The sequence below is a fragment of the Dryobates pubescens genome, chromosome Z (assembly GCF_014839835.1).
Source record: "Dryobates pubescens isolate bDryPub1 chromosome Z, bDryPub1.pri, whole genome shotgun sequence".
Taxonomy (NCBI): Eukaryota; Metazoa; Chordata; class Aves; order Piciformes; family Picidae; genus Dryobates; species Dryobates pubescens.
The window spans coordinates 14797204-14824884 of NC_071657.1; the positions used below are offsets into that span (position 1 = coordinate 14797204).

Genomic DNA, 27681 nt, shown 5'->3' on the forward strand with positions numbered 1-27681 from the left:
ACTTAGCTGTGGCATACTACCTATCAGTTAATTGAGACATGACTGAGGAAAAAAAAAAAGAAAAAAAAAAGAAAAAGAAAAGGGCACATTTTGTAAAGACATAAAATTGCTTTCAAGTCCAATAAGACAAAGAGTTTTACTCAGGACTTAGAAGAGCTGTCATATTTTTTAGGGATTAGTAGCAGATGGTTAGATGAACACAGAATATCAGCCACTATACGGTTCTGCCCATCTTTTAGAAGAATGCCATTACAAAAGGGGAGGGATTGATGAAGTCAACACAATTTATATCTTCAAAAGTTTGGGATGTCTCCAAATGTGTTCACAAGACGAAGGACATTGGATAACCAGAAGATTATGGGTAATCTTGTCATAACTTCAAACTAACTGATGAGATAGAACAGGAATCAATTTTCCCTTAAAGTAAAAATACTTAGCAGTGAGAAGCATTAGGGCTTTATACAGAAACAATAAAAAAGTAAGCAACTGAAAATATGGCTAATCATGAATGCTCAATCAGGCTAGAAAAAATGTAGAGGGTGTGTAGCAAATCTGGTAGCAATTTTGTGACAATGCGGATGATTTCTACAGAAATGTAGCAGAAACCTTTCCTTACCTTTTTAACCTATGTTATGTACAGGTATGAATGGTACACTGGTACACTGTATCTCTAATTTCTGCCAGAAAGTAGGCACATTTTTCTCTGCTTAAACTGGATACGTGCAGGCTTCTGCATGGATAATTTCACCAATAGCTTTTCATAAATGTTGGGGGTGTGCATGTGGGTATTTTTCCTCCCCATCCCTACACCCTATTTGAGGGACAGTATTTGAACATGTTAATTAAAACTTACTCAACAAGTTGTGGGTTGCTTTCTTCCTAATTTAGTGGTGACTGCAGTTTGGAAATTCAGACTGTATTACTTAGCTATCTTCAAAGATCATATGATGTTGCTCATAGAGAAACAGTTAAGCAAAAATAACCAGCAAGAATGTTTTTAAAAGTCAGTGTTGGAGGAGCTTTCATTTGCTGAGATGAAAAATAATTCACCATGAGAGTTAAAGAATGTCAAGAGAAAGGACCTAGGCCTTTTTTTCTGACACAACCTCCTTGAAATTGTTTAAAAGGACCATGATACATTTGGACATTAAAAATAACAAAAGTACAATGTATACCCAATAACAAATTATTTCAACCGAAGACCACAGGATTTATGGTGGTAAAAAGTGGAAAGATAATTGTACCTAACCCAAGACAGTAAGAGCGTGGCTATCAGGCTCTATCATATCCCAAACCTCCACCCTTCCCAGAGACAAACTGGTCATCACCAGTGAGATTTTTACCATGTGCAGACACACTGCTCTGGGCAAGGTTTCTGCTTTCCCACCCCTGCTCTAGCTAGGTTAAACTATCTCAGACTGCCAAAGCTCTCAGAAGCATTTACAGTATCAAAGGCAGTTGCAACCACGCAGGGTGATGCTTAAAGCGGGGCTTGGCTGTCTGCCCTCTTCTTGCTGTTCATAGCTAGTGGGTGGTAGAAATACCTAAAACAATTCCTTTTACCTGAACATGCTGTCTTTTCACAGTAAGATGAAAATAACCAAAGGTGAGTGGTATCTAACAATCTCTTTCTTTTGCCCCACTGATTGGTCTCTGAATTCAAACACCAGCGAAAGTGTGAGTTCAAAAGCAGCACTGGCCTCTACCTTAGAGAAGGAAAGAGACAGTGTATTCATAAAAGCTGTTCATAAAAGCTCATGTACATTTTCAGTTCTATCTGATGATGTGCACAACCTTTACTTCCTAGCTGGAAGAGGATGAACTGATCACTCTGAGTTTTCAGGGCAGTATGTGGGGGTGACCACACACAGGTCTTTTACCTATTTGGTGGCATTTACAAAACATAGTCCTTCCAGTAGCCTCCTCACAGCAGTTAAAACGAGCATTATGTACCCACCCCAGAGGGACAGAACGGCTACACCACGGAGCAAAGGTGAGTATCATTTCCCAATTATGACTTTTTTTCGCCAGAAATAGGCACTGTTGTCCCCTTCGACAGGAATCTTGCTATACAAGTCGGTGACAAGTGTTTCCTTTGGGGGGGTGTTTTGGCGGGTGAATATTACTCTCGGACAGAGCTGGTGCAACCACCTCTCTCCCCCCCCCCCACCCCGAAGCCCCAAAGACCTCCGGGAGGCAGGTCCAAGGTGACCCATCGGCTTGCACTCCCCCCACTGGCTGTGGGGCAGGGACAGGGGAGGAAGGGAAGGGGGTGTGGGGGGCTCCTCTTCCGGAACAGTCTTTCTGGCTCTCCCGTCCCCCAGGAACGGAGTGCGAGCGGGGGCGATGCCGCGGGGGGGCGGGCGCTCCTCCCCGGCCCCTTTCCCCGGCCGGAGTCGGAGCCCTAGCTTGAGCCGGAGCCGGAGCGGGCGGCGGCGCGGGCGGGGCGAGGCGCAGGCGCGGCTCACGGCGGGCTGCAGCCGGGCCCCCGCGCCGCTCCCGGGAGCCGATGGCAGCTGCACAGCGCGGCCGCCCGGCGGAGCGCGGCGCGGCTCGGCGCCCCCGGCGCGGGATGCGCGGGCGGGCAGGCGGCGGCGGCAGCAGCGGCTGCGGCAGCTCCGGGAGACGGAGGGACGGGGCTGGGTGGCCGGCGGCCGCCGCGCTCGCCTGACCTGCGTGCCCCACTGGTGTCGCCGGGCTGCCCCGAAGGATGTCCGCCCAGTCCAAGGGAACCGCATCCTCCTCCTCGTCGCCGTCCGAGGGGCCGCCGGCAGCCTCCAAAACCAAGGTGAAGGAGCAGATCAAGATCATAGTGGAAGATTTGGAATTAGTCCTGGGGGACCTGAAAGACGTAGCCAAGGAACTTAAGGAGGTGAGAAGCGGAGGGCTACTCGGGCGGACCCCCAGCATGCCGCGTGGGGGGCGAGCATTCTTTGCCTATGGGCCCTGTTCCGCCCCGGGGCTCTGCTCCTGCCCCTAGGGTCCTTTCACCACTTCTTCTCCACGAGTCGATCAACTGGTGTCCAGGCTGGACACGGGGTAGCCTTGGCCGTGCCCCGGGGCGGCTGGCTGTGCTCCGCTGCGGCACCCGGCAATCCGGAACGGGACGGGGCGGTGCTGCTGCAGCCCCGTGTCCCGGGTGCGGTGCGCCTTCGCGCCGGCCGTGCGCCCCCGGCTGCGAGACGGCTCTTTACGGGGACTTCCCACCTCGGCGCAACCCGCGGAGTTGTTTTGTTTTTTCCCGGGAGGCCTGCAGTGCCTTTCCTGCGGGGTCCCCGGTGGGCAAGGACCTGCGGAACCCGCAGACCTGCCTGATCCCGCGCTGCGCCGTGCCGGCTTCTCGACGGTGGAGGGGCGTCAGGACCGGCTCCACTCCAGCTCCAGTGGGTTTAACTTTTCAACTGCACGGTGCTCCCCCCATATTCACCCCCCGGGAAGGAGCGCGACTCGGATCCCTAGACCAGTGAGGTCCGGGGTGGTCCCGGATGCCCCATACCCGCCGCTCTAAGCGAAGGGTCCCTGCCCGTCTTGGCAGTATCGGGTCGGCGAATTCTGCTTCTGCCTCTGCAGGAGGCTTCACCGGGAGCTGAGCGCCGCGTTTATATTGCCTGTGAGGAAAGATTGCCTTCGCAATCTTCCTTTTGCCGGTGGCGAGTGTCATCTCCTCTAGGTTAATCTGCAGGCAGAGTGCGATTACCGCGGGCATGTTTCTAAGTAGGGAAATGCTGTAGCTGAAGGAAGAAAATTTGGCAGTCCCTTTGGAGATTTCCACGTTATCTTGATTTTTGCTACACAAATGGTCGACAGATGGTTGGATTATGCACCGAAATTAAAGTCTAGACTCTCACTGCATTTCTTTATAATCCTGTATTTGACATTTATAACAGGCTGAATTTTGTCTATAAAATACAGTTTTATATTTCAAAAATGTTGTCAACAAGTTTCATTGAACAGACTTTTGCCATCTGAGGCAGTCTGAAACTGACCCCGTGCTTTGTATGATGTTGAAAGATGTATAAACGTACGGCTCCCTAATCACAGCTGTTAGACTTCTTTCACACCCGCAATTTCAGAGTTCTCCTTTTTTGAAAATATTTCTCTGTGTTTTTTTTTTGCTCTGCTGTCTGTGCTTTGTGATTTTTTTTTTCTGAGGTGTTTTGAGGAGCAGTTAAGCACTGTTTGCCGGGTAGTTCTTTCAGGGTTTTATAGACTGATAGAGCAAACTGGCTTCTGTTGCTGCAGAAGCACATTTTCAGGACCTGGAGAGGATGTACTGTGGTCTGTCCCATGAATATAAATAATTCTCTGCACATAATCAGTCCTAGATTTTCTCTAGTGAGCAAACAAGATTGCTGTAAGTGGACGCTGTATGTCATCATTTGCTGTGGCATGTTTTATCTAAGCAAACTTGTCTGTTCTGGTTGACTGCATCTGTGGAAGAGAACTGTATTTACATCTGCTTGTTGAGGAAGAAGGTTGTGTGGAACTCCTTTTCTCAAGTAGAGTGAAATGTGAAAGGGAAGTTGCAGAGGAATGGTGCCTTAACTATGAAGTAACACATACCTGTTGAAGGGTGGAAGAATCACCAATAGCATCTGTATAAAAATAAAAGTATTTCTATAAAGAAAATAGCTAAATCTTGTACATAACTACATGAGATTTTGGGTAATGCTTTTCTCTAGATATGTCTTAGAAGGATGATAGTGGTGATACTCCAACAAACAAGGGTTGCGTATGCTATTATCTGCTTCCTTGCAGCATGTATCATTGTGTGTTAAATATGTGTATGACATTTATTTCGGAAAGTCTGCAGAAATTTGCAACCTGACTACCTCCCATTATCTGCCTTTTGTAGTATGTACTAGCTGTGTACAAAGATCTCTTGATGCATCTGCGTCATATACCTTTTGATATGAATGTGGTTGATGATATTACAAACTAAAAGTCAGTCTCTCTCATAGGTTGGTTGTAGATGTTAGAAAGCATTGGCAGATCTTCCACTGAGGCTTCTCGGAAGTTGGTCTGAAGTCAGTTTTAATGTGTGACACTCAAAAGTGTATTTGTGCTTCATTTGTAGTTCTTTATGATAGTAGGAACAGAGAAAGTGATAGATATAAGTTTGCATTTTCTCTTTTCACTGCAAATTGTGTTCTTCTGGAAATTGTTGGGTGCTCTTTTTTGTTTTCCCCCACTGTTTGCTGACGTCCAGCAATTGTGCTACAACCCTTCTGTTGTTCTTTCCTAGAAAAAAAAAAATAAAAGAAATGCAGCTTTTCATTCTTTTTATTACTGTTACATTAAAAAAAAAAAAAAAAAGACTTCTACTGTAGTAGGACATGACTTTTTTGTGTGCAGCTGCTGTGATACTTAGTTGTGATATTGAAAATAGAGCATGTGTAGACCACTTTCATTTCCTTTATGTATGTATATATACCTGTTTGTTAGCTTTGTAGCACTTTAGGTATTGGGATAGACTGGATATCCTCTCCCAGCATCTTTCAGTCTTTTTTGGTAAGATTTAATAGTCAAGGTACTGTCAAATTGATAGTGTTGTTGCTTCAAAGCAAACTGTTCTAGAACAGTTACAAGTTCAGTGGTAGAAGACTTGTTACTTTTATCTTGTTATAATTTACTTGCTTTAATATATTTTAATCTATTCTTTGTTCCAAACATTTTTCTAATTGATACTTTAGTATTTTTCTGTTTGAAAGGAGGAAATGGAGGAGTAGGAAAAGGGTGGTGTCTTAAATCTAAATGTACAAACTATAAAGGTTATAACTCTTCTGTAAAAGCACATGACTAAATCATGTGAGTTAAATACATGTTAGTGGCTACTGTGTCTGAGAAATGGAACACCTGTCTCATTTTTGTGCCTTATTTACTGGTCTGGTGTGGTCTATTTAGGCTAAAGTAACCACATAAGACTGAGGATGTAGAAGGGGTGTGGCTGGGAGATGTGTTAGGATGGAGTGGTGCCAAGTCCAAAGGCTGAGCTCATATATGGCTAGCCCTCTCTATAGAGTGCAGCTAGGAGACGTGGCTCCTTTTGCCTCCTTGCTAAAAACAAACACTAAGTGGGTGTGTACCAACAGTGGGATATGATTTTGTGCTGGAAGAAATTAATGGATTTAGAATGGATTGAGTGGCTGTCATTTGATGAATGCTCCAAAGACAAATCAAAGGGGTACCAGAGAATTGAGTAACACTGACTGTTCCCTTTGTCCAGGGTATTTCAAAATCAAGTGGGTAAACACTTAAACTTTGTTTCTTCTCCAGATGACTGGATAAAAGAACTTTTTCTTTGGGTTCTGTCTAGAAATCACAGAATCACAGAACCAAAAAATGTTAGGGGCAGGAAGGGATCAGAAGGGACCTTGAAATATCATCTGGTCCAACCCCCTCGCCAGAGCAGGATCACCTATACCAGATCACACAGGAACACATCCAGGCAGGTCTTGAATACCTCCAGAGAAAGAGACTCCACAACCCCCTTGGGCAGCCTGTTCCAGTGTTCCGTCAGCCTCATAGTGAAAAAAAATTTCTTCATGTTAACATGTAAAAAGAAAGATGATTGTTATTTTGTCTTGCTTTGCAGATATTATTCATTGGTCTGGTGCTCAATGAGGTGATGAACACTACTGGAAAGCAGATGTGTGCTAATTGAACTATTTTGAATGTAAAATGCATGATGTAGCCCTAATTCTCTGATGACATCAGAAGGATTGTAGGGAATATGCATGAGCACCTGTGGACATCATGACATAAAGATCTGTGTCATCTTAATACTGATATTATAATTGTTAAGAATTTCCTGCTTTTACATTTTATTTTAATGTTGCACATTTCAGTAGCCTTGTACTTGTTTACATTTTAAGGAAACAGTTAATAATTTGATAAATACTTTTTGTAGTAATAAAAATTCATTGTGCAAAACAAATTCCTGAAGTTATGTGTGAAACATTTGCATAGCTTTTAATTGGCTAAATGCACTTCAAACTTTTATCAAAAGTGTGCAGCTGTGTTGCTGTTGCCAATGTTTAGAATAATCCAAAATGGAGGTACAAGAGAAACAGAAGCCCTCATAGGCATTGCACATACATCAGTAAATTTCCAGTCTTTCTGACACTGATTCCTCTGCTTTATATCCTCCAAAAAAAGTCTTCCTGACAGAATGAGTGAATAAACCTCCCTCATCTAACGGATGCATTTATTTTCTGTAAAGATGTCATCTATAAAATTTGAACATGAATTAACAAATAATGGTTTCTGACTGATGCATATGCCAGCCTCCTACCCCCAAACACTGCAACAAAGTTTGTTATGGGGTAGTCAGCCTGATTCTATAAGCAGACCGGGCACTAATTTTTTTAAGGGGAGGGTGATCATGTATTCCATGGTGTCATTTCTCTGTCAAGCCTGCAGAAGCATATTGCAATTTCAACACCAATGTTTTCTTTTTTTTTTTTCTTTTGTTATTGTCAGTTTAGTTTTTGTTTTGTGTTCAGCTAATGATCCATATGGCAGGAGGGTACTCCAGGTTCTTGCTTGATAATCCAGAAACTGGGAAGATGCATCCCAGTTTGTATCTATCAAGAGGATTAGAGCAGCAACAATCAATCATGTATCAGTATCTCTGACATGCAGGCAGCAATACAGACACTAGTACAAAAAATGTTTTAGGTTCATACTGATGTAGCAAGGCAAAGGGAGCATGTACTACAGCATAGGTATTAGAATAGACTACATAGAAACCTAAGGGTAGGTAGAACAATAGCAAAATATTTAATCCATTCCTTCCCTTGCTGATCCCTCCCTCTTTTGCTTTCTGGGCTTTCTCCAGATGAAAAGGACCTGACACTCCTTTTGCCAGGTAGTGGCAGTTGGAGGAAGAGGTTTTTTGAAATCTTTGTTCCTGCCATTAAAAATCAAAAAAATGCAGATGTCCTTACATATGGATTCTCTGTATGTTAGCCCTGTTAACAGTGTTCTTGGAGTCTTACATCAGTGGGTGCTTGTTTTATGTATACAGATGTGGCCAGAGAGATAGGAGAGGAACTGAAGCACACACCAGAACCAAGGTATTGTATGACTAATAGCATTGCCTGTTCCCAAACTTGCTATTCTTTCTAGCAGTAGACTGTTTTTTTCTGATTTCATATTGCAGTCCTTAGTGACAAATACAGTCATGAACTGTACCTGGATGTTTATTGTAAGTGCAGCATATGATTCATTATGTAAAAGGAGCACTACCCAGCAACTTCATTGTGATTTGCCCAGGGGTCCAAACAGGGCCATAAAAAGTCGTTGCAGGTAATTTAATAATAGCTTTTCTTCCATTTTTTATGGTCCATGAAGTATTTATGCTGTTATATAGAACAACAAAAAAGTGCAAATGCATTGAGGTAGAATTCTTATGCTGGTAGTGTCATAAAGCTGGTAGAACTTAAAAAGTAACTGTGGAGCTTAAAACACCTCTATGTGTTAAGGTTGTGTCAGGAGCATTGTAATTGCTAATACATGACATGACAAGGTTTCTCCACATCTGCTTTGTAACCAAAGCTACCACAAGTTAGTAATTGTATTGTGTAACACAATGAAAATAATAACTGGGGTACAGAATAGAGAACTGCTTGTTAATACCAAGAGCCTTGACAGAGGGAAGCACACTGTCAGTTTATGATGGCTGGGTATTTTTTTTTTTAATAAACACGTCAGCTACTTTATTCCTTTTATGCAATACTAAGCTCCTGATAGTAATGTGTATTGTGCAACCATGAGCTAAATAGAGCATATATAAATTCAGTTTTCAAATAAAAATAGTACCACAGTGAAAATATCTCTTTGTACTGAAGTTTGAACTTCAGTACAGATACAGAAAAAAAACCCAACTGAGTCACAAACTTTAGTTTGTTGCAGTCAGATTTTTTTCCCATCAACTTCAGCAGAAGCAAAAGTAAGTTGAAGAATGACAGGAACTAGCTTTGGACTGCTTAATTTTTATTAAAAACTCAGAATTCAGAGGAATCAGTTGCCTCTTGTGCACATCATACAGAGACAATGACTTGATTGAGCACTATCATTGAAGTTTTGCAAATTTCAGCCAGTTTCCTCTGGAAAAGAAACAATGCTTCTGTTCCTATTACTCACATTGGACGAAGTTTTGGAATAAGCTTCCCATTTACAGTCAAAAACCTCAGCCAAATTACTACTCACAGCCGATTTGTACACCACTAATTAATACTCCTCTTGGGAGGTGCAAGAGAAGTGAAAATGTTGTCACTGAGTTTAGAGAGTACTTTCCCATACTGCCTATTTCAAAATACTTTTCTGGACACCATCACTGTCCCCTTCTAGTTTTAATTTCTTTTAGACCTGCAAAATGGTGGTAGATCACTCTTCTCTCTATATTGTATCTGGTTTTTTGAAAGCGAGTTGAACTAAATGGTCAGGATACTGATGTGAGGCAGAGTGAAGGGGTCTGTTTTGCATATGGTCTGCTGTCCTTGCCACATAACATGTGGCTGACATTCAGTCATGGAGGTTAACACCAGTTTAGTTACTTACACAAACGTGTCTTTGTTTAATTCTGCTAGTAATTGAGCTTTTTGGTTTTAGTTTGGTGTTTTGTTTGTTTGTTTTTGTGGTTCCTTTTCTTAAAAATAGGTTCATTAAATAACAGCTAATGTATATTGTTTTCTAAGGTAAAGGTCTTCAGGCAGCATTTCACTCAAATTTCAATGTGGGGTGCATATTTTTTTACTTAATCTTTAATATGTAAACCTTGAACATCTGATAAGGGCTGGAGCCTATACATGTCTTCCCTCACAGGTTATGTCCATCTCTGTACATCAGTTACTCTGGTCGTTTTTGCTGCAGCTAACTGCAATGCTTCAGCAGATCCTTTCATACTGTACTCAGGGGAAGAAGAGAAACGGAGTCTGCTTTCACAGTGGAAGGACTGAGAAAATCCTCTGGCAGATCACTCCCTGTGTCAGGTCGTGTGTGTGTGTATTGAATGACTAGAGTGGGAGGGCTTGGTGGGTGAGCCGCTGGCATTCCAGCTTGATTTAAAATTACTGTACTGCAGCTGATGGGAATGCGAGGAGCCATTGCCTCCCAACAGGTGTAGTACTCTCAGTTGCTGTTTTTCCAAAAATTGTAGTGTGTACATATCCACTTCAAGGTTAACAAACTCATCTGTTGTTTCATGCAGCATGTGCCACATTGCATTATGAAGACTGGTGGCACTGATGTTGAGTCATTTCCAGATTTCATTGTAGAGTATTTCTCAGTGATCTGAAAAATCCTACCATTTTAAAACACCTTTCATTTTTTTTCTCCTTAAATATCGTTTTGGTAAATCTGCAGTAATTGTTTTAGTCTTTCACCCATGACGTTTTCATGTTCTTCTTTCCATTGTCGTCCACTTAAGTTCTTTTGGTGAGCAGCTTCTAGGTAGAAGCAAAATAAGACATCCTTGCTTGTACTTCAATCATTGTGGTTTAAGTATAAGAAGAAGATAATGTAATACTTGTGAAAATAGTTTAAGAAAGTTTATTATTTGTTTAAAGTGAGACTGTTTGCATGGGGCTCCAGGAATTTAATGGGGAACCAAACACTGTGATTTAGGCTTTCTGTTCAACTTCGTAAAGTGAGACAAATGCTTAAAGTATTAAAAATGTTGGTATCTAAGAACATTTTACGTTTTACTGGAAATGACAGTGTGTTAAAGCAGGCATCTTATGTGGCATCAAAGACACAGATTTTGGAAACAAACAAAATTAACAAATGTGCTTCCTACTCCATTATAATTTATTGGTTTGTGCCCATGCAACTGTGTCTTTTCTGTATGCAATTAATGTGTAAATGGGAAAAATCAAGATCAGTATGCTTGCTCTTTACTGTGGTGTAACAAAACCAAAGTACAATTCTTTGCATGCTTTATCATCAAGATTATTTTTGTGTGCGTGATATGCCTTTTGGTTTTCTTGTCTTTTTGTTAAAACTGGGCAAAAAGAACATTTTTTTCAGTGATAGTTCTCTGAATTCTTGTAAGAGCACATGCTAATAAGAGAGTAATTGTCTAGCTAAATTAACTACTGAAAGCTAGTAGTTATTGGACAAATAATTGGAACAAATATATACATATATTTAAAGTACAGAATCACAGACTGATTGAGGTTGAAAAGGACTCCTGGAAATTGTACAACATATTCAACAGTGGCTTAGGATCTTATTCTTGAATATCTTGAAACATGGTGTCTGTATAACCTTTTTGGACTACCTATTCCAATGCTGACTTATCCTTACAATAAAAACATTCTCTCATATTTAAGTAGAATTTCCTGTATTTCAGTTTGTGCCTGTTGCCCTATCATTTAGTACAACAGAAAAGTCTTAATTGTGTCTTCTTACTCCTTCCAATCAAGTATTTATACACATTGGAATAAGATTTCCCTGAGTCTTCTCTTCTCCAGACTATAATCCCAGTTCTCTCTTCATACAACAGATGCTTCAAGCCCTTAGTCATCTTCCCAACCTTTTGCTGGACTAGCTCCAGTATGTTTGTACCTGTCTTGTACTGGGGAGTCCAGAACTCCACCCAGTGCTTCAGACATTGTGTCAAGAAATCAGGTATGTATTCAGTAAAAATACTGTGTTGCGAACAGCTTCCCTCAATAAGGCTTTTGATCCTGTCTCCCCTAACATCCTTGTAGAAAAGCTCAAGAAATGCAGCATGGACAGTTGGTGGATTGAAAACTGGCTTGATAACAGTTCAGAGGGTTGTGGTCAGTGGTACGGAGTCAACTTGGCCAGTGGTTTTCCCCAGGGATCAGTACTGGGTCCACTTTTGTTCAGTATCTTTTATCAAGTTTGATGATGATACAAAACTGGGTGGGTTGGCTGACACCCATCAGGCTGTGCAACTATCCAATGACATCTAGACAGACTAGAGAGCTGGGTGCAGGCAAACCTCATGAGTTTCAGTAAGGACAAGTGGAGGGTCCTGCGCCTGGGGAGGAGTAGCAGCAGGCACCAGTACAGGTTAGGGCCTGCCCTGCTGGAAAGCAGCTCTGTGAAGAAAGACCTTGGAGCCTTTCTTGGACAGCAAGTTCTCCATGGGACAACAATGTGCCCTTGTGGCCAAGAGAGCCAAGGATGTCCTGGGGTGCATCAAGAAAAGTGTGTCCAGCAGGTCTAGGGAGGTTATTCTCCCCCTCTACTCTGCCCTGATGAGACCACACCTGGAATACTGCATCTAGTTTTGGGCTCCCCAGTTCAAGAGCGACAGGGACCTGTTGGAGATAATCCAATGGAGAGCCACAAGGATGACTGGGCACCTTGAGCATCTCCTCTGTGAAGAGAAACTGAGATCCCTGGGGCTGTTTTGTCTTGAGAAGACTGAGAGGGAATCTGATCAATGTCCATAAATACCCGAGGGTTGGGTGTAAAGTGGAGGGGGCAATCTCTTTTCGATGGTGTGCAATAAAAAGACATGGAACAACAGGTTCAAGCTTGAACATGGAAGATTTCACCTCAACTTGAGGAGAAACTTCTTTACAGTGAGTGTGATGGAATACTGGAACAGGCTGCCCAGGAAGGTTGTGGAGCCTCCTTCTCTGGATGCATTCCTGTGTGGACTGGCCTAAGTGATCCTGCTTTGGCAGGGGGGTTGGACTTGGTGATCTTTTGAGGTCCCTTCCAACCTCTAATATACTGTGATACTGTGAAAAGTGTTTCTTTATCTGAAAATCTAAAATTAGCTGAAAAATACTCCCTGCTTTTTCATTGAAGTTGCAGTAATAAATGGTTATAGGCTTCTGACTACCTGTGATCTGAATCTGGATTTTACTTACTTTCAGGCATAAGAATAAATAAAGGATTTGCAGTGTAACTCCCTATATAAATATAACAGATGCATACACCAAGGGTTTGAAGTAAGTTGAGTGCAGCCACTGGGGCAGCATGTGTGTGACATTAGGCAGTGCTGATGGGAAGGGAGTGCTGCAGCTCCTTCTGCTTTTACAGGAATACCACTCTTCTGTCTCTTCTGTAACATTTCTCTGTCAAGCTATGATATATCCTTTTTCCTGCCTCTAAATGAAATTGTTCAGGCAAACCCAATGTAATTACTGAGATTAACTTTGTGAACCATTCAGATTAATTTTCCTCCTCTGCTCCAATTTCTGTCAGCTTTCACTTCCATTTCTCATCTAATTCCTCCACTTCTCTGAGGCTTTTTGTTTTCTTTCAGTAGCCCTTTTCCTCTTCCGCTTCATAACAGTTTCTGGAGCTCTTGCAACTTTATCTACCTCCCTGTTAGTGCCTATCAAAATGATACCTGGGTTGTTAAACATGAGAGTGCTTGTCTCTGCATTCTTAAATGTTGACTCAGGAAAGTCAACATCAACGTTTGAAGATTGGTCTAAAGAATTTCAGGTGACTCTGGCATTCAACTTGTTAGTACAATTGTTCTCCTCACGCATCTTTCTCATGACAACAAAAGATTCTTCTGTGTGTTAGTATTGTATTCCAGCTCAGTTTCCGACCTGGTGTAGCAACTGAAAGCTGTGTTTGGATTCCAGAGTTATCAGGATTCTTACTACAAGCAAAAGCTTTTCATTTAAAGTACATGATAGGTAAATTAACATTGTTTTCCAGATGTCTGCTTCAACATCCATAGTATTGAAAGTTTTCACCATTTTTTCTCAAAATACTACTGCTACTCTTTTAAATTAATGTTTTTCATTTACCAAGTAGAGTGTACTTTCTCCTCTAGGTGTTTTCACTGATGGCTACAGAGACCATTTGAATGACATAAGTTTATGACAGCAGATGGTCTCTGCTAGTGCTACTAAGTTTTATCTCTGGTAACTGGAGTGGAACAGTCAGCTTACTTGATTTTCATTGCTATAGGTAATTTTATGGTATGGTTTTGAGCTTCAGTAAAGCTGTGGCATTTGGATAAAGAAATATCCTGTGAATGAACATAATGTCTTGTGGTTTGTGTACTTTATTAAGACTAGGAAACTATGCAACTACTGAAGTAATAGCTTTTGTTTCTTGAAATTAAAGTACAGACCTATGGTGAACCTGTAAGGCTTACAGAAAATTGTTGTTTGGCCAAACTGGGAGGGAGGTTTATGCTGAAGTAAGAAAATGAGGAGGCTGTGATTTTAAGTTTTTGTTGTTACCTGTTGCAAATTGATTTGCATGTGGTTGTTTTTCAGATGGTTATTTACTATAGAATAGAATAGAATAGACCAGGTTGGAAGAGACCTTCGAGATCATCATGTCCAACCTATCATCCAACACTACCCAATCAACTAAACCATGCAACCAAGCATCCTGTCAAGCCTCGCCCTGAACACCCCCAGCGACAGCGACCCCACCACCTCCTCAGGCATCCCATTCCAGTGGGCAATCACTCTCTCTGTGTAAAACTTCCTCCTAACCTCCAGCCTAAACCTCCCCTGACGCAGCCTGAGACTGTGCCCTCTTGTTCTGGTACTGGTTGCCTGGGAGAAGAGACCAACCTCCGCCTCACCACAACCCCCCTTCAGGTAGTTGTAGAGAGCAATAAGGTCACCCCTGAGACTCCTCCTCTCCAGACTAAGCAACCCCAGCTCCCTCAATCTCTCCTCATAGGGCTTGTGCTCCAAGCCCCTCACCAACCTTGTTGCCCTTTTCTGGACACGCTCCAGCAAGTCAACATCCTTCCTAAACTGAGGGGCCCAGAACTGGACACAGTACTCAAGGTGCGGCCTAACCAGTGCAGTGTACAGGGGCAGAATGACCTCCCTGCTCCTGCTGGCCACACTGTTCCTGATGCAGGCCAGGATGCCATTGGCCCTCCTGGCTGCCTGGGCGCACTGCAGGCTCATGTTCAGTCTACCGTCAACCAGCACCCCCAGGTCTCTCTCAGCCTGACTGCTCTCCAGCCACTGATTTGATCCTTTCTACTGAAAACCAAGAGCAACAACAGAGAATTTGAATAGTTGGACTCTTAGAACTTTAAATCACGTGAAAATGTTTTAGTTATTTCCATTAGCTATCTTAAATCTTAGCAAGCAGAGCCTTTGCTGATGTGATAGTGTTACTGTAAAGCTAAGATTTTAATTAACTTGGTGAGTATCATAGAACATACAATGTACTGAAAAGATATGAGAGACAGTAGATGTGGTGGGTTGAAAATTTCCCCCAACATTACATTTGCCAGACCAGCTCAGTTGGAAGCAAATGGAGTGGTATTTACAAGCAAAACAACAATCTACAATGAAATGCAATGAATACGTACAAAATACACAGTATTTAAAATATTTATAGGTATTTACAATTGATCAACAGCACAGGAACCCCTCTGGTCAAAAAACAGGGGAGCTGAAACAGTTTCTCCCTTCCCTGCCCCTCTCCCTATCCCCCATACACAGAAGGGACAAGAGAAAAGAGCAGAGAAGTTGTTGTTGTTAATACAGACTAACCTGGCAGGGGAAACACCATGATCAGGTAGGTGCTTTTCCCAAGGCGAGGCTCATCCTTTGCAGTCTAATACTAGTCAACAGCAAAGCAGTGCTGCCAAGGTCAAGCAGAAGCCAGTTAGTCTCTCCCAAAGCGAAGAAGAGGAAAGAAAGGATTGTCTTGCCAAACTAATTCTTATGGTAGATATCTGTGATGGGATTGTTTGGAACTATCATTATTTTCTTCTTTACACCCAATAGTGATTTATTTACATTCTACTACTTTCTGTTCAAGAGCTGTGAAAACTTTTTAAAGGCATAGCCTAAAACTACCACAGTAGAGCAGCACAGTAAAATGCTAGCCTTGAAACCAGTATGTTGCTACACATTGTAATCTTTAAATTAGGGATGGACAGATGAATACACAGGGTCACAGGATGTTAGGGGTTGGAAAGTACCTCTGGAGATATTTGAGTCCAGCCCCCCTGCCAGAGCAGGTCACACAGGAATGCATCCAGACAGGTCTTGAAAATCTGTAGAGAAGGAGAAGCCACAACCTCTCTGGGAAACCTGTTCCAGTGCTCTGTGACCCTTACAGTAAAGAAGTTCGTCTTCATGTAAAGAAGTGGAACTTGCTGTTCTGTAGTTTACATGCATTGCCCCTTGTCCTATCACAGAGCACACGTGAGAAGAGGCTGTCCCTTCCTTCTTGACACCCAGCCCTCGGATATTTATATACATTTATTAGATCCCCTCTCAGTCATCTCCTCTCCAGACTAAAAGGCCGAACAAAAAGTTGCACAACAAAAAGTCTGAACTACAGAGGAGTGAGAAGTTTTATTCAGTACAGACTTTACATAGTCTTTGTTCAAATTTAAACAGCAAGAACAAGACAGAAAAAATACTACATTGAAAATAATCAGGTTTGTCTTTAAGGAAGGTTCGAAAGCTATAAGGAAACTAAGAACACTGCAATACTGTTAAAATAACTGAATAACTTTCCCCCCCGACTGCCTGCCCCACAGCTTCTAAGATAGTGGACACTAAATAAATTTGACTTGAATAGAAGCTGTAGCATCTACTATAAACAGGCCCGTTTTCCTGAAGCGGTGCCAGTCATTCTGGAGATTTAATATGTATGTGTGTGTGAAGTTGATGCCTGATTAATGTGGTTTATGTTCTTCATTTCAGAAGAAAGTAGAGCCTCAGTAATTGTATAGGCAGTAATGTGCATGAATAGGAGTGACCATACTCCAAATCCTTTTTTCTAAGGCTTGAGTTCATTGCATACCAAAGAATTGTCATCTGAGACCAAGTAAAGCTAGACATACACAGGAATTTTACATTTAATGTCAAGTAATTGATGGAAATGTCTTTTAAAAACTGACAGTATCTTAATGAATGACTTCTGTATACTGTTTCAAGGAGACAAATGCTAGCATTTTGAATCTCTACTTCAGATTTCTGATAATTTAAGAAAAATAAATAAAAAACCACTCTATCAAAGCCAAAGTTTTTTCAGTGTATACCACCTTAGAACTAGAGGCCACTTTTGTAATACTTCCATCAGAATTTTAGATGTACCTAATTAGTTATTTTCTCTTCAATTTGCTAGTCTGCTTCAAATCTACATATGTCTTAGGATGTAAATTATTTTGAGATTGAATGTTTAACAAATATTAGATAACCAAGGACATAAAATACTATAAGAAAAAGATAATAAATAACCCACTGGATTAATTCTTTCTTTGGAGAAATGTAAACAACCTTGATTAGATGCCTTTTATTATGGAGTCAGGTACAATGTATTATGAAAAGAGGGGAGGATCTGTATTTTTGTTGGTCTTGTGGATCATTCGCTAGGTGTGAAGCGTGCTTCGGTTTAGATTGTACCACTTCTGACAGTGACTTCTCATGACGTAGAGTTAATGTCTTGCTGTTATGTGACAGCTTTTCACACAATGTGTTTCTTTTATAGATGTCTTTCAAAAGACTGGAATGACTCAGAGGGAGTTTCAAACATTATTGAGCATTAATTTTCTAAAAAACCAAGTTCTTGTTTTAATAACTGCTTGTTTTGTACAGATTTTGTACTTCTCCCATAATATATTATTTCTTAGCTTAGTTTATTAATCATGAATGAGGCATCATTCATGTTGCTGTGAATTCCAGATATGATACGTCTTCTTCTATGCATGGTTTCTTGTGCATGATGAAATAAAGTTGTCCGTTACATAAATGCTAATAAGCTGCAATTAAATGTTAATCAAGTGTGTTTTATGATGATGTCTAGTTTGAACAGTTTAAATGGTTTCCTTTTTGTTGTTGTTATTGTTTTGTACAGTAAATGTAGTCTTGCTATACATCAGTACAACTTTTCATTAAAGAATGATGTGTTCGAATGGAAGCCTGTATGGCTAGAGGGCAAGGCATCAGCATCTTGCTTTCTTCTCACATAGAGCAATAGCAAGTGTATGGGGCTTAATTTAATTTTTTTTTTCCAATGGAAGAGATGTTCTTGGAGTCTTCACATGGTTCCTACTGCAGACTGTGGTGCAATACAGATGTAGGAAGCATAGTACAATGTTTTTGTAAATGGAAACTGCTTAAGAGTAGGCAAAAAAACTCCACCAGGCAAACAAATTAACAGTGACATGAAAATTTTGTTAAAATTTTAGTGGTTGTACAGGCTAAGAGGATGTTTATCACCATTTCTTTTTACCTTCTCAGTACCCTCATCTTTTATTGCCTTTTGCTTCTGTTTTTTGTATGGTATTTCTTTGAGATGCAACATATGTGTATGATAAATTAATATACACAGAACAAGATGTTCTTGTGACGTGAGTACTTACAGAACTTATAGTCACATGTGACATAGATGTATGCTTTACATAGTTTTCTCTGTACATGTATGTCCTTTAGTGGAAGTGGTTGCAGATAATACACAAGGAACATGGTGTTTGTGTTGGGTGGTTTTTGTTGTTTTGTTTTGTTGGTTTTTTCCTTTTTTTGGGGGTGGGGGTGGGGGTGGAGGAAAGGCATCCTATTACCAGCTCTATAAAGGCACTTTTCTCTGAAGGAATGATTTTATTTAAGGACATCAAAGGGAAACAAATTCCCTTGGTGTTTTCTGAACCATGTGTGAGGAATAATTAAACTGAAAGCTCTGTAGAGATTCACAGGCTGAGTGGAGGTATTTGCAGGATGAGATAGTAGTGTGGTCCTCTGTATCATTGCAGTGTGTACATTACCAGGAGAGAGATCTTGTAAGCAAATAGTGTTACTTTCCTAAATGGGAAGTAAAACCTTCTGCATGAAATTCAGCAGGGATTTACATTTTCTTTTCAGAAAGGTTCTGGTTTGTTATTCTTGAAAGAACACATTTGGATTGAATGTTGACACAGTGTTACCATCATGATTTGCAGACTGCCCTTGGGCCTCTGCTGCTCATTCTTGCTTTGTGTTAAAAGATTGGTAATTTTCATTACAGGTGAGAAGAAAACTGCAAGTATGAAAAGTAGGAACAAGAATTATTTGTGATTTTAAAAATTCTTTGTAAAACCACAGAATGTCACAGGTGCTGAAACTGTTGACTGAGAATAAAGAACTTGGACAAACTACAGGAAGAAAGAAAAGAAGAAAAAGGAGGGATGCCGATGGAGAAAGAAAGCAAATAGTACAAAGAAAAGCTTTGCCTGACTGTTTCCACTCAGAAGAGGAAGGCTAAACTGGAGCAAAAGACATTCCAGCTGGAAATTCACCTTATGATATCTAAAACCTCATGATGTTTCTTGTGGTGATCCATATTTTATTTATGAGTGGACAACTGGAAAGAGCTAGCTATGTCTCTGAATCCAGGGCCCTTCTGTTGGAGGCAGATCATGTGTTTCTTTTTTAGTTTATGCAGCTCCATTTAAAAAAGAGCCAATTCTTTTGTGGTTCTTTTCTTCCTCCTGTTCACATTAGAATATTGTAACAATTGACATAACAACTTGGAATATTTTAATTTTTTTTTTTTTTTAATTTTAGCCCATTTTTTTCTGCCTATTCCTACTACTTGGCTCAGATAGCTCTTCTATGTTGATATATTAGTAAAGAACTTTCTAGTCCTTTTATTATTTTCATAAACTCTCCATTTTTAGAGAGCTTTTCTCTCTCAATTTTTATTGAACTAGTCTAAGTAGAAATATTGCTGTTGAGGTCTAACAAGAGCTTTGCTCAGTGTTGCTTATCTTTGCTAGAACTATCACTTTAGCTAAGTAGATTCAGAGGGGGGAAGGGGAAAATCCAGGCTCACTAGAAACAAGCCTGGGATGCTTGAGAGGTGGTGTGCCAGCTCCACTGCTGCTTCAGGGGAGGTAGAGGATAATGAGCCATGTGTTGGGGAAGATGCAAGAGCCAACAAAGAACGCCAACACAGGGCTCACTGATAGGTTGGTAGCCATGGAGGTGGCCAGGAGTGGTCAGACAGCAGGAGTGAAAACTAAAGGATTAAATCCCTCTCTGAAATGCTTATATACCAATGCACAGAGCATAGGAAATGAGCAGGAGGAGTTGGAGATCTGTGTTAGGCTGCACAACTATGACTATGTGTTGATGATAACTTCTTGCTGCAGGTAGTAGAGGAGCCAACAAAGAGAGGCACACTGCTGGACCTTGTATTGATAGATAAGGACTGGTTGTGGACATTCAGGTCAGGAACAGCCTTGGTGACTGTGATCATGACATGGTGGAGTTCAGTATTATACAGGGTGGAAGCAGGGCAGTAAGTAGGATTACAACCCTGGACTTCCACAGGGCTAACTTTGTACTCTTCAGAGAAATACTTGCAGGAACCCCATGGCCTAAGACTCTGGCGGGTAAAGGAGCCCAAGAAAGTTGGCCAGTTTTTAAATGCCACTTCCTTCAAGCCCAAGATAGGTGTGTTCCCTTGAGTAAAAAATGGGGCAGATGTGCTGGGAGACCTGCATGGATGAGCAAGGAGCTTCTGAAGGAAATCTCATGGAAGAAAGGTACTTACAGTTCATGGAAGAAGGGATTTGTCACTTGGGAGAACTACAGAGTCATTGTTAGGGTATGTAGGAAGACAACAAGGAAGGCCAAAGCCCTGTTGGAACTAAAACTGGCAAAGGAAGTAAAAGAGAACAAGAAGGGCTTCTTCAAATGTATCAGTAGGAAAAGGAAGAACAGGGAAAGTGTGAGCCCACTGCTGAACAAGGATGCAGCCCTGATAACTGAGGATGCAGAGAAGGCAGAGTTGCTGAATGCCTTCTTTGCTTCAGTCTTTACTCCCTAGACTGAACTGCCCTATGAACTCTAGACCCTGGACGAAGGAGAAGATGAGGACGGAGGACTTTCCATTAGTCCGTGAAGACTGGGATGGGGATCAGTTACATAAATGGAATGTTCACAAGTCCATGGAGACTGATGAGATGCACCCAGGAGTGTTGAGAGAACTGCCTGATGTTGTTGCTCTACCACTCTCTATCATTTTTTGCAAAATCCTGGCAGACAGACTTTGGTTTTATTGCTGTTTGCCCCTCACCCAAATATGCTGCTTTTGGCATGTCTAGAAAACCAATTGACATAATCAAGAGTCCACCTAGAGGTGGCTTTTCAAACAGATGTAGAACATGTTACAGCTAAACATTGTGGAGAATATGAATTTTCAGGCATCATAGGTGATAGTGGAGAAATCTAATGGAAGAAAGTCCTCTAAATGCATAGAGTATTTAAGGAGACTATTCACTGTGCTCTTCAGCATCTATTTTTCATCACTGTTGGAGAGAAGATGGTAGGGTAAACAGAGGTTTGATTTTGTCCTGTATGGACATTTTAATGTAGTTTTATTTCCATAGTTTATCCAGTTTCATTTACTGTGTTTTTTTCTTTCACACAGGCACTCCCAAAGTTAAGGGGGTTTATTTTAGGCTTATCAGTCTGTAGCTGCCATGCTTCCATTTAAATATAAATGTAATACATTACTTTATCACTATCACAGGGTATCTCATTTTTCTGTCAAGATTTAAAAGTCTTGCTGCTGGCCCTGGGGATAACTGTGTCAGCATTTCTAGAGCAGCACAGCTGAGCTTTTCCAACACTGCTCACCTTGACACATGTTTCTGTGTTTTCATTTCTGCTTCAGATGCATGGAATTTAATTTCTGTTGTCCATCTTGCTTCTGTATGGGTGTAACTGATATTCAGTGCAGGAGTAAAAGCCTAGTAGTTCTGCTAGCACTCATGAAAGCTAATGCAAATTTTAATTTGAGGGCCACTTGTCTTTACAGTGTGCTGTACATATTCCTTATTTTTCTTCAGCACATCTGCAGAAACTTTCACTACTTACTGTTGGCTGGAAAGTCTAGATCAGGTTGTTGGTTGTATCTTTAACAGTATATTCTTCTTTATTGTACATTACTTTTATGAAATGTTGATGGACTGTTTATTTCTCTGTGCTCTTTGAGGTTGTTTCTCAAGTTTCTGGAAGTAAAGGGCTATGATATTTCCGACTGGTTTTATACTTTTTCTTGAATGAAGTGCAGTTGTTTTCTGTGTCCAGATTCATGAGCTCAGTTAACCTTGTGTATCAATCCCTTATACTATGTTGAAGTCTATTTTTTTTTTTTTTTAACAGTCAAGGTCTATTTCTGTTTGCTTGGTTTGGTTTTTGGGTGTTTTGTTGTTGTTTTTGTTGGTTAATTTTAGGCTGTGTGTTAACCTACTGGCATTATATGTAGGGATATTCTGTGACTGCTTTTTCTACAGGGCCTGAAAGGCCTGAAGTAGTATGATCTCTTACTGAAGTAGTGACTAGTTGAGGAGATGTGTGGTATCACCCTTAGGACTACTTGTGTATTACCATTAATGGTAACAATGTTGCCTATATTTACTGGACATAGCTGAATTAGATAGGAAATGCATGCCAACAAATCAGTAGTATACTGGGCAATGAAGGAGATTCTATGGGTCTGATAGGTTCAAAGATACTTCATAAAAATGGTTGATAACTGATGGTTATATCACTATAGCATTATTAAATACTTACTACGATAATTTCAATGAGAGATGTTGAGGCTGCAAAGAGATTAGGTGAAAAAGGCAAAACACAAAGTAAAGGAAACTAATGTTGGTCTTAAGAGTCTGAGTGATGTTTGTGGTCTGGCAAGGAAATCTGAAATGTCAGTCATACAACTTCAGGAGGGATTTTCACTGACATTTTTCTTTCTGTTTGTCCTTACTATTCTTATTTTTTCCCGTACGTCCTGTAAAAGCTTCCTCTTAGTCACCTTAAACTACAGCTTTCATTTTCATAAAGGAATATGCCCACAGTGGCAGTCTCCTATTGTTATTTATAGACTTGGGATTATTGTTGTTAATATTTTGTTCTCTGGATGCTAGAACATAACATTATTTTTTTGTTGTGCTTGATTAGGAAAGCATATGTTGTAATTTTTGTTTGCCTGTTTTCTCAGAACATTTTTATTCCAAAAGTGTATTTAAAAATATCTTTCCCTCTTCTGTGTTGCTATCTCTTGATGGAAACTAAGGTTATTTACATCACATACATTCTGTCCATGTTCTAAGACGAAGTGTTGCTTCTCATTAACTACCATAAGATTCCTGCCTGGCTTGTATGTGGCATGGGAGTAAACTTTCTGTGTTTCCTGTCTTTCTTGAGGGTTAGGTTTCATAGGCTGTGAATCTCTGGCCAAGGAGTAACACCCTGTTGGAACTGGAGTGTCCTGTCTGGCAGATTTATTTATTTTTTTTCTCTCCCCTCCCCTCTGTCCAGTCAGTAGACATCTGTTAAGATTTTCCAGGCTCTGGAAATGTTATAGCAAGATACAAAATTAAAAGCAAGAGTAATAGTAGCTGAAGTTAGCCATTTAAGTGACCTTCTTTTATGAGGGAGTGACATTAAGCATTTTTCTTTGCATGTTCTTACAAACCTACTGGATCAGTGAAGTAAAATAATGTCTGAAGGACTAATTTGCTATATCATGCTGTATATTAGTGTCAAAGGAGCACTGTCCAAACTGTTGTGGAGAATGTTCAAAGGCATAAAGTGCTATTCTGAAGAGTTCAGTTGGTTTTGTTCATTTAATTTTGCTTCATTTTGCTTTGCAGACAAATGTAGTAGTACAGATAGTGTAATATATCACTAGATTTCCCAGTGCTTCCCATTATAAAATACCATCTTCAGTTGTTTGTTAAGGCCTAGTAGTTCAGAGATTTTCAGGGCTGAGATCTGAATCATGTTGGTGTTTCTTTTTTTCAAAAAACCAAATCAAAACAAAGCAAACTTTGTTTTAGATTAAGTAGTTGATCTACTTCAGAGCAGTAAACATGGGAAAATACTGTTTTGATCATACTTGTCATCTTCATGCTTGAAAGCTTTTTTAGTCGTCTATTTCAGTATACTCTAGCTGTTGCTAGAGTGTACTTTTTTTATCCAGGAAGCCTATGATGTATGATGTGACCAGGGGATGTAAATGCCCCCTCTCAGTTGCTAATAATGTCTGAATTGTGAGTGAGGAGAGTTTTCATTTATTTTCCCCTTCTCCTCTGGGTTGCTATGCCATTCTGCGGAGTTAACTTGGTGGAGAGATGTGTACCTGAAATGGAAAGAGAAAGTTGAACATCTGGTTGAGGATAAACTGGAGTGAGATTGATAAAATGCATATAAACTGTATGTGAAATTTACCTTTCTATAAAGAAAGCTTGGCAGAGTGGGATAGGAAAACAAATGTAAATTAAAAATTGCTATGACAATAAGGCTGTGACCATGTATGTTTGAGAGCTCTGGGAAAAAGGTGTCATGTTTGAGATTTTTGAGCAAAATCTGTGTACTGAGGTTCCTTTTCATCAGAGTGCTGACAGAAAAAGCTCTCAAGATCTTGGACTCCTCATCTTTAAATGTGTGAAACCCTTCAGTAAAAGGTCCATCACTCTTTCAGCTCCATTGTATCACAGCTGACAATTATCTTGTTTCTTTGTGTATTAGTGGGCTTTTAGTGATCTGTGCAACTCAACAATTATTGTGGTGCTAGATGATGAAGGTTGTCTTTTAAATGAGGAGATGTAACAGAAACTTAGGGTGTGTATTCTTAAAATTGTTTCTTTATTGGCTTTGATGCAGTTGCCAGTTGCGTTCCCATAACTATTTAGTGTTAGACTGCCTTACTTAGAGTATTTCATGATGGTTCATGCTTGCTATGTAATTAGCTGTTTAATGTTATGTTGCAATTATTTGTTGTGGTGGCCCATGCCTTATACATAGCATGATGTTCAGAGCTTTTTTGAGTGGAGACTGATTTCCTATTGGGCTTTTCTGTGCCAAGTATCATTATGGTCCTGCAAAGTCTCATAAATGTTTAATTAATTTATTTTCATAATATATTTATGAGGTGAGTGGTTATTATCTTCAGTTCACAGATACAAAAGTGGAGAGTGCCAAGTACAAAATAATAGAAACTTCATTTTTCAGACTTTACACCTCCACTGACTTAATCTGTGGTAAATCGGGTATGAGTAATTCAGGTCAAAAATAGGAAATACACACCTGCAAGGCAGCTGCAACTTTGATAGTAGCCGTTTCCTATGGTATCACCAAGCTGAGTGACAGAGTTAGAATCACGGTATTTTGAAAGTCATCTGTTGATAAGCTACTAAGTTATCTCTCTTTCCCGTCTCCCTTTTTGTTTTGGTTGGTTATTGTTGTTTTTTTTTTTGTTTGTTTGTTTGGGTGTTGGTATTTTGTTGTTGTTATTGTTTGTTTGTTTTGTTTAAGTCTCTTTTGCCCTCCAGCACAGTAGGTCAGGGCTCTTTAACTGTGGTGGTTTGAGATTTCCCTCCCCAACATTAAGTTTGCCAGACCAGCTCAGTTGAAAGCAAATGAAAGGTGTACTTCCAAGCAAAACTACAACCTACGATGAAATGCAATGAATATGTACAAAATATACAGTATTTACAATATTTACAGGTATGTGCAATTAATAAAGAGCACAAGAACCCTCCCAGTCAAAGATCAAAGGAAGCTAAAGCTTCTCCCTCTCTGCCTCTCCTTTACCCCCTGTACAAAAAGGATAGGAGAAAGGAGCAGAGGGATGTTGGACTAAGCCAAAACAATGCAGCCAAGGTCAAGCAGAAGAAAGTTAATAATTCTCTCAGAGTAAAGAAGTGAGAAGAGAGAGAAATTGTTTTGGAAACTAACTTCTATAGCAGATACCTCTCCAATGAGATTATTTAGAATTATCATTATTTTCCTTTTTACACCTAATAGTGATTTATTTACATTTTACTACTTTCTGTTCAAGATCTGTGAAAAATTTTTAAAGGCATAGCCTGAAACTACCACATTTCTCAAATGAAAATGATCTAATCTCAGGGTAGCTTGAGACTTTTATGTTCAATCAGTTCAGACTTTTGTTGAAAGTGCTATGCAACCGACGTCTGGACCATGAAGTGTGTGAGGGGGCTCCAACTAAAAATTATGGGGGCAATTTTGACCTAGTGACCCTAATTTTTTGCTTTATTTTTAAGCTTTAGACTTTAGTAGAAAGAACACTCAAGGCATCCAAAGTCTGCATTCATTTAAGTGGTCTAGGAACACTGAATCATATATACTGAAACTAACATCTAGAAACTAAATTCCTCACTGAAATGAGGCCACTAAAAATGCTAAATTTTGAGATGATTTATGCAAAGTGAATCAACAGCTAGCTGAAATTAACTGAGCGAATTACGGAGCAGTGTAATAGTCTATCTGTCTGTTAACTGTTTTCATCAGAACTGCTGAAATCTGAATGCATTTAAAAGGATAAAAAAAAAAAATCCAAAAAGCTGACTGGTTTCTGTATTTTCATTAGTCTCTGCTCTCAGAATCTCCTTTGCAGAACTTTTTGTGGAAAGATCTTCTAGTGCTCATTGAATGGTAACTGATCCTAAAGGCATTAGATGTAAACATCCAGTTGTTTAAAATGTATTTCAGGACATGTGGGTCTGTTCAGTCTACAGAAATATTGTTACTTAAGATTGATTAAGATAACTGTAAACACTAATTTTAAATTACCTGAATTGCATGGTAAATCAACATTTTGTGCTACCCATATGTTATTTTCTCTCCTACATTCTAAAGTTCTGGAGATATCCTACTTTAAATTTCTTTCATGTTTTTTCTCATTACTCAAAGGTAATCTGAAATTATTTTCATTAAATGAAAAGTTTGTACCTTTGTACCATGTTAACTTGACCAGTAATCACTTTTAATAATAAGATACACTCAAAGAGAATATTTTATTCCCTAATTATGGGTGATCTTGGTCACTTCTGCAAGAAAGGCGGTGTTGTATTTTTTTCTTTTTTTCATTAAAAGATGAAAAAGGAAAGTGGAATTTTCTTGCTCTTAATTATAATGCATACTGTGAAAACAGACTAGTTGTATTTATTTTCACTGGAATTTTAATTAAGCAGAGCCATCAAGGAAGTATGATAGATTTATTTTTAAATTGTAAATTGAGTTCCATAGAAAACAAGTCTGTTGCAAAAAGGAAATTCTTCCCATAGCAGAACTAGGTAATATGCTCTACTTTGTTTACATGGCATATTAGACTTTTTTTGTAGTAGTCCTTTCATGTAATAAACCAACTGAAAATGAAGATGTGATTATTTTACAATACTTTTCCTATCTCTGGTGTACCCTTATTTCTTTTACTGGACATTGTCATAATTATTTTTTCTGTTATAAAGGCAGTAGAGCTTCTGGTAGAATCAGAATATTTTGAGTTGGGAGAGACCTTTAAAGGCCACGTAGTCCAACCCTCCTGCAACAAGCAGGGATGTCTTCCAACTAGATCAGGTTGCTCAGAGTCCCATCCTACCTGACCTTGGATGTCTACTACCTCTCTGAGCAACCTGTTCCAGTTTCATCACTGAAAAAAATTTCTTCCATATAGCTAGTCTAAATATGTCTCCTTTTAGTTTAAAGCCATCACCCCTTGTTCTGTTACAACAGGCTCTTCTAACAAGGTTGTTCCCATTTTTCTTACAGGTCCCCTTTAAGTATTCAAAGGCATCAGTCTCCCCAGAACCTTGTCCTTTCCAGGCTGAACAACCTCAAATCTCTCAGACTATGCTCATCTAAGTGTTCTATCCCTCTGATCATTTATGTGACACTCCTCTGGCCCCACTTTATCAGGTCCTTTCTTTTGCTGAGGACTCTG

The 27681-nt window shown here is 40.1% G+C and overlaps 1 protein-coding gene across 3 annotated transcripts in view; it reads left to right on the forward strand.

Moving 5' to 3' along the window:
- The first annotated feature begins 2546 nt into the window (after positions 1–2546).
- Positions 2547–27681, forward strand: part of PRR16 (proline rich 16) — a 195688-nt gene continuing 170553 nt past the window's right edge. For all 3 annotated transcript variants that reach the window (XM_054178609.1, XM_054178610.1, XM_054178611.1), the window contains exon 1: positions 2547–2872. In XM_054178609.1, the coding sequence (XP_054034584.1) occupies positions 2711–2872 (162 nt within the window). In that variant the 5' untranslated portion in view covers positions 2547–2710. The remainder of the gene's footprint in view (positions 2873–27681) is intronic.